The 7,083-nt window shown below is 50.1% G+C and overlaps 1 protein-coding gene across 1 annotated transcript; it reads left to right on the forward strand.

Annotated features, from left to right (window-relative positions):
• The first annotated feature begins 715 nt into the window (after positions 1-715).
• LOC123122944 (uncharacterized) lies at positions 716-4,286 on the forward strand. Its single transcript, XM_044543333.1, has one exon. It carries the CDS (start codon positions 1,016-1,018, stop codon positions 3,851-3,853), a length of 2,838 nt encoding a protein of 945 aa, XP_044399268.1. The 5' UTR covers positions 716-1,015; the 3' UTR covers positions 3,854-4,286.
• The last annotated feature ends 2,797 nt before the right edge of the window (positions 4,287-7,083 follow it).

The raw sequence follows: 7,083 nt of genomic DNA on the forward strand, positions 1-7,083 counted from the left end.
CCATATTTTTTTGGGCGGGGGATTTTTTTCACAATGGTACGGCGCCGTGAAAGAAAAAACATGTCCAACATTTTATTTTGCGAATAAAACATGTGCAACATTGATGGTTCGGCCAGAAAAATTATGCACTGTGGGGGTTAGAGCAGGGAGCTTCCATTAGCATCACAATTAGACCGGGCCCCGTTTGAGGATACACCGGGGTTGGGTTTCTGAAGTGGACTGACTGACCATGGTGAGATGGGAAACAAGCAAACTCAAAGGACTACAATGGAAGTTCTGCCATGGAGGAACGAATATCTCTGGGGAGAAGTCAATGATCACGAGCCTCCATATTTTCCACAAACCGAACCTGGCATTATTCAAACCTTCACATATTATTCAACAACCCCCCTGATTAGTATACACCCACTGTGAAGATAGAAACAAATTGCATTTGACCTTCCTTGGTTAAAAGTCAGCAAAATCATCTAACAATGGAGGTAAAATGCATGATGTGAAAATTCTATTTAGTAGTATCTCTTTAAATGAGATGTAAATCTAAACCTAGGTCATGAGCTTTGGTTTGGGTAGTAATTATAAATGAATGAAATGGAAGAATTAATTAGTTGCATTGGAGATGGGAAATAGGGGAAGATATACGGGAATCGGCATTAAATGCTGTGGGATGGATGGACCTCTGCTTTTAATTCCGTGCAGGTGAGTTGGTGTGTTCCAATTAACTCCCTCCCCTCCCTCCGCCTCCTCCTCCCCCCGCTCGCTCCTCTCCTCTCCCCCCTTGCTCCGCTGGAAGAAAGAACCATTCTTGATCCAGATTCCGCACGCCCGCGCGCCCCCGGCCCGATCGCCCGCCCGCCCAAACCCTAGCAGGGGCTCCGCCGCGCCGAATTCGATCGCTTTGATCCCGGGAATTCGCGGCGGGCCGGGCGAGGGCGGGGGCGGGGGCGAATCGGATGGTGTAGGGGCGGGCTGAGGGGGAAAGCTGCGTTCTTCGCTGCGGCTCGGCCGCCGGCCGGCCATGCATCTCTCGCTGTGGAAGCCGCTGTCGCAGTGCGCGGCGATGCTCATGGACAAGCGGCACCGCCCGCCGCGGCCGCCGGCGCCTGGCGCCGGGGCGGGGTCCGGCGGCGGGCGGCGGCTGCAGGAGAGCAAGCTGCGGGAGGCGCTGGAGGAGGCCTCCGAGGACGGGTGCCTCACCAAGTCCCGCGACGCGGCGCTGCTCGACGACGGGGACGGCGGGGAGGAGGGGGCCGGCTCCGGCTCCGTCAGCCGGTCGCGGTCGCTGGCGCGGCTCAACGCGCAGCGCGAGTTCCTGCGCGCCACGGCGGTGGCCGCGGAGCGCGCCTTCCTGTCGCCCGACGCGCTCCCGGCGCTGGCCGAGGCCCTCGCCACGTTCCTCTCCATGTACCCCAAGTACGCGTCGTCGGCGGACGTCGACCGCCTCCGCTCCGGCGAGTACCCGCACCTCGACAAGGCGTGCCTCGACTACTGCGGCTTCGGCCTCTTCTCCTACCTCCAGAGCTGCAGCCCCGCCGACTCCTCCGTCTCCTTCACGCTCTCCGAGATCACCGCCAACCTCAGCAACCACGCGCTCTACGGCGCCGCCGAGAAGGGCACCGCCGAGCACGACATCAGGAGCCGCATCATGGACTACCTCAACATCCCGGAGTCGGAGTACTGCCTCGTCTTCACCGTCAGCCGCGGCTCCGCCTTCCGGCTGCTCGCCGAGTGCTACCCCTTCGCCACCAACAAGAAGCTGCTCACCATGTTCGACCACGAGTCCCAGTCCGTCAACTGGATGGCTCAGTCCGCCAGGGACAAGGGGGCCAAGGCCTACTCCGCCTGGTTCAAGTGGCCCACCCTCAAGATCTGCTCCACCGAGCTCCGAGACCTGATATCCACCAAGAAGCGCCGACGCAAGAAGGACTCTGCCACTGGCTTATTCGTGTTCCCGGTGCAGTCCAGGGTGACCGGCGCAAAGTACTCATATCAGTGGATGGCATTGGCGCAGCAGAATAACTGGCATGTTCTGCTGGACGCCGGCGCATTGGGGCCTAAGGACATGGACTCGCTGGGGTTGTCGTTGTTCCGGCCGGATTTCATCATCACATCATTCTATAGGGTGTTTGGAGCTGATCCTACGGGTTTCGGCTGCTTGCTCATCAAGAAGTCCGTGATGTCTTGCTTGCAGAGCCCGAATGGCGGGACTGGGGCAGGGATGGTGCGGATTCTGCCGGTCTTCCCGCAGTATCTTAGTGATTCGGTCGATGGGTTTGATGGTGTCCAGGATGGCCTTGAGGATGATATGATCATTCCAATCGAGGAGGAGTCGTCGACGATGAACAGTCACCAAGCATCTCAATTACCTGCGTTCTCGGGTGCGTATTCCTCAGCTCAGGTGAGGGAGGTGATTGAGGAGAGCGAATTGGACCAGGACAGCTCAGATAGAGATGGCGCCAGCACGATTTACGAGGAGAATGAGAGTGTGTCCGTTGGGGAGGTGATGAAGAGCCCAGTATTCAGCGAGGATGAAATGTCAGAGGGCTCTTTCTGGGTTGATTTGGGCCATAGTCCACATGGTTCAGACCATTCAGAACAGGGGAAGTTGGGATCTCCATTGCCTGCATCCTGGTTTGCTGGTAGGAAGAATGCAAAGAAGACATCACCAAAGGTGCCATCCAAAGTGGCAAGGAGCCCTGTTTATGACAACCATGTCGTGTCCTTCGATGCGGCTGTGAGGTCAGTATCACAAGAGCTAGAGCATGTGAAGGAAATTCCAGAGGAAGATTGTTCATATAATGGCAAGGTCAGCGAAGATTGTTCATATACCGGCAAGGTCAGCGAAATTGAAGAATGTCAGGATGGTCATGAAAATAAGAGGTTTGTAAAATTCTCTTGTGACAATGGCCGCACACAAGGCAGTTCGGCGTCTGTTTTTGGGGGTTATGCTGCAAATGGGAATGGCTCCACTTCGGAGATTTGCTCAGAAAACCAGGTTGAAGCGAAAGACAGTGCCATCAGAAGGGAGACAGAGGGTGAGTTCCGTCTACTGGGAAGGAGGGAGGCACCCAATAGCAGATTCAATGGTGGCAGGCTCTTTGGAGTGGAAGAAGCGGAACGAGTGCCAAGTATGGGGCGCAAGGTATCATTCACCATGGAGGATAGTAAGCTGTGTCGTAATGCTGACGCTGGGGAGACATCTGGATATGCAGTGGGAGAAGAAGAAGAAGAAGATGATGATGCATACAGCGACTACGATGAGATTCAGGATGGCAGGCGAGAACCTGAAATCATCTGTAGGCACCTTGATCATGTGAACATGCTGGGTCTTAGTAAGACAACGCTAAGGTTGCGTTACTTGATCAATTGGTTAGTGACCTCGCTACTGCAGCTTCGGTTGCCTGATTCTGGAGACGGTGATGGGGTTCCCCTTGTCTATATCTATGGCCCGAAGATAAAATATGAACGTGGAGCAGCAGTTGCGTTCAATATAAAGGACTGCAACACCGGAACTTCACTGATCAATCCTGAAACTGTACAGAAGATGGCAGAGAAAGAAGGGCTCAATGTTGGCGTCGGTTTTCTGAGTCATATACGCCTCATGGACAACCAGAAACATGGGGTGGCTGATGTGGGCCTCAGCTCTTCCCTGTGTCGGCCTACGTCAAACGGCCGACATGAGAAGAAAAATAGCAAAAATGCCATTGTTGGGATCGAAGTCGTCACTGCTTCTCTTGGGTTCCTTACAAACTTTGACGATGTCTACAGGTTATGGGCATTTGTTGCAAAATTTCTGGACTCATCGTTTCTTGAACAGGAGAGGCTGTCGTCGATCCCCGAGGATGCAGAAAGATAGTGTTTAGAGGATTTCCGTTGTGGCTTTTTGCAGCATTTAGAGAATTCAGTTGTGGCTATTGCAGCTACTTTGTTATAAATACAGAAGGAAGGTGGTGGCGACAGTGTAATTGTGATGAGGGTGGAAGAGGAGATGTCAAGGAACTTTGCCTATAGCTTTTGTATCCCAAAATGTGTCTCCCCTTGGCATGAATGGTTTATACTTTGGTGGCGCGGCTGCTATATTTCTTCATTCTTCTTTTCCCCCCTTTCTGGGCATGCGACTTTTTTGCTCGTAGATTTTGGTCGAGATTCATATGTATCATTCACCTGATTATTTGTTGAGCGTCCGTTCCTTGTACTTGCTTGTAAAAGTGGCTCCATTGGCCATGAAGTACGCTTGCCTGTATGTATGATTCTTGCAACATGAATAGCATGATGATGATAGATTGATAGGTGATCCATCCACCCCCTTTTCAGTTCTCTTTGTCAAACTTGAAATCATCCGCTGTCCTCGGTATGTTTTGTATGGATCCTGGTTTGTTGGTCAATGATTCTGATATTACTGCCGCGGCGGATTCGCTGGTGCATGATGCTCATCTGAGCTGTGCAAGTGGTATCCAGAGCACTAGCCACAGTGTTCGGTTTCTTTCCGACTCACTGTTGTTGTGTTTCTGCTTTTAGCATTGATGCTGTGTACTCGCACTAAGCCTCCGAGTAGTCGTTGTTGTGTTACAGTGGCGCGATAAGCTCGATCGCGCTGACTAGAACGGCCTGCTTGCTTGCTAATGCTCTGTTGCTTTCTGGTCGCTGTTCTAAGCTGCTTCTTTTCTGTTGTGGTGCACTTGGAAAGCTTGTCGACAGTGTTGGTTGTTGTCGAGCTGGTAGGTTATGGTCTTTTGCGTTTCGGCGGCGTCTGAATGAGGCAGTGGTAAGTACTGTTGCTTGTTGGCTTGAAGAAGATGGATTTCAGTTCTGAAGCAGCAGATATGTGTAGGACTTTTTTTTAATGCACATAACAAATGTACAGTATTTCGCACTTGGCTTGGGTGGCTCTTCTCTCTGAAGGATAAGTTGCAAATGTCTTTGCCTGTTTATGCATGAGTGAAAGGGTCCCAAATGGCTCTACATCATGGACTGACCCGCACCGGTGGACTGAGATGTGGAGACCCAGGCAAAAACTCCAGAATACTTGCGCCGAAGTCGTATCAGCCATGGCCCGTGAATGGAACTATAAAAAATCCTATGTGACTCGGCTTAAAAATGACACACACACACACACACACACACACACACCTGTTGCGCTCGTAAAGCAATCTGCATCTTTGTGCCTAACGTGTGTGCGGTCAATGCCGCCGGGGTCAGGAATCAAGTACTTGCACGCCCCTTTCACACCCGCACTTATTTCCACCCCACGACTTGCGCCTCCGGTCCGGTGTCTGTCAACATTCAGCAGCAGCAGCAACAACCCCCGGCCGTGCTGGTTGGTGCCAACACACGCCGGCCGGCGCTAGCTGCCCCGGTCGGGTGGAAATCCAGCGCGCTTGACACCAGACGTCCGGATGATTTGGAAATCCGCCAACAACGATGGCGGCTCTGGGGGGACACTGGCGGCCAGACGGCAGCGGCTGCAGCGTGACACCGATCCTCTGCCTGGAGCTACAGCCAGATCCACTTATTCAGGCGCGGTAACTGCTGTGCGAGATCTGACGACTGCTGCTCACTGTGATCGCTGCTCCGTGCACACTGTGCCACCGCATCACGACAGAAAGCGTACGAGGTCCATGTAGCTTGCTTACTTGTCCAGTCAAATAGTCAATCCTGCCGGATCTTGCAACTCCGGTCTACTAGGAACGAAGATGACCTGGACCCAAGGGCAGATATTTTTAACGAAGTTACTACTAGCATGCGAGGAACGGAGGATCGATGCGGGTTTGTTTTCCTCGTACAATTATTAAGCTATATCTTATTACGGGATCGAATATTGTGGCTGTAGGTCTGCTTGAAGTTCCTGCAAAAAAAAAGGTGACATACAGTAGTTATGTTGCATCTAAGTATGACATCAGCGCCATCTCATTTTCGAACAAGCCATCTCCTCGTGCATTTGTTTCTTTGTTTGTTTTATTTTTATTTTTTGAAATAAGTCGATTGTCTTTGTTTATCTATATCTAGCATGTGTCTGGTTCAAAAAACGAAAAAACATTGTTCGTTGGTCCGTTTGGTTGCCCTTTGACGTCATTTATCAAGCCTCGGTCACCAACGACATTTCGGCTGGGCTTTAGTGTGTCGGCTTCTGTTTGAAGGTTGTTGCTTCGGGAGCTCCTATCAGCTCTATTGGCCACACACTGCTCGCTTTAGTTTGTCTGGTTTTTCCTCGCTCGTCTTTTACCATTACTTGTCTGTTTTCTTGCTAAAAAAATGGGTTTCCTGTTAATTTTGGGTTTTCTGGTGAATTAAAAAATTGTCACAATTTTGAAAAATATTTACAATTAAAATAATTAGCTAATACAAAAAATACTTGTGAAATTTAAAAATGTCCACAATTTTTAAAAAAATCATGAATATTTTATAAAAGTAAAACAAAAACATGAATATGGAAAAAATGATTTTAAACTTTTTCATAATTTTCAGAAAATGCTCGTGAATATTTTTTATGTGAAAAAAAATCATGAATAATTTTAAAAATGTGGAGACGCAACTGGTCGACAACCCTCCTCCCACCCCAAATTATGGGCATGAAGTTGTGTGCTGAGGGTGGAATTGCAACTCAGACAAAAATGGGTCGGGACTAGTTGTGTGTTGAGGGTGAAGTTGTAACTTGGACAAAAATGCCCCCCCACCGTTGCACGTTGAGGGTGAACTTGTAAATGGGACAAAAATGGATCATTGATACGTCCATTTTGCATCACTAATTTTCAAATAAGTTACTCTTTATTAATGATATTTTGCATATTATTGCTCAATTCTAATGTCTTTTTCCCATCAATTTACATGTAACACATAGAAAAATGCTAGATAACTAGAAAATAGGGGCAAAACAAAGGAGGGAAGAAAAAGTTTCTCCGAAGCTCCACAAGATTTGAAAATTTTACTAAATTTTTCCTTGAAGAAATGGATCCATGGGCCAGAGGGGGCCCACAGGTCTACCACGCAGCAGGGCCACGCCGCCTCCCCCCGGGAGCATGAGGGTGCGCATGGGGCTCTGGCTGCCTCCTCTCGATACCCTTTGGCCATAAATTCACATTTGACCTA

This window comes from Triticum aestivum, chromosome 5D (assembly GCF_018294505.1).
Source record: "Triticum aestivum cultivar Chinese Spring chromosome 5D, IWGSC CS RefSeq v2.1, whole genome shotgun sequence".
NCBI classification, from domain to species: domain Eukaryota; kingdom Viridiplantae; phylum Streptophyta; class Magnoliopsida; order Poales; family Poaceae; genus Triticum; species Triticum aestivum.

What these genes read in the sequence shown, in the direction of transcription:
- LOC123122944 (XM_044543333.1), top strand. Translation starts at nt 1,016, where the DNA reads ATGCATCTCTCGCTGTGGAAGCCGCTGTCGCAGTGCGCGGCGATGCTC.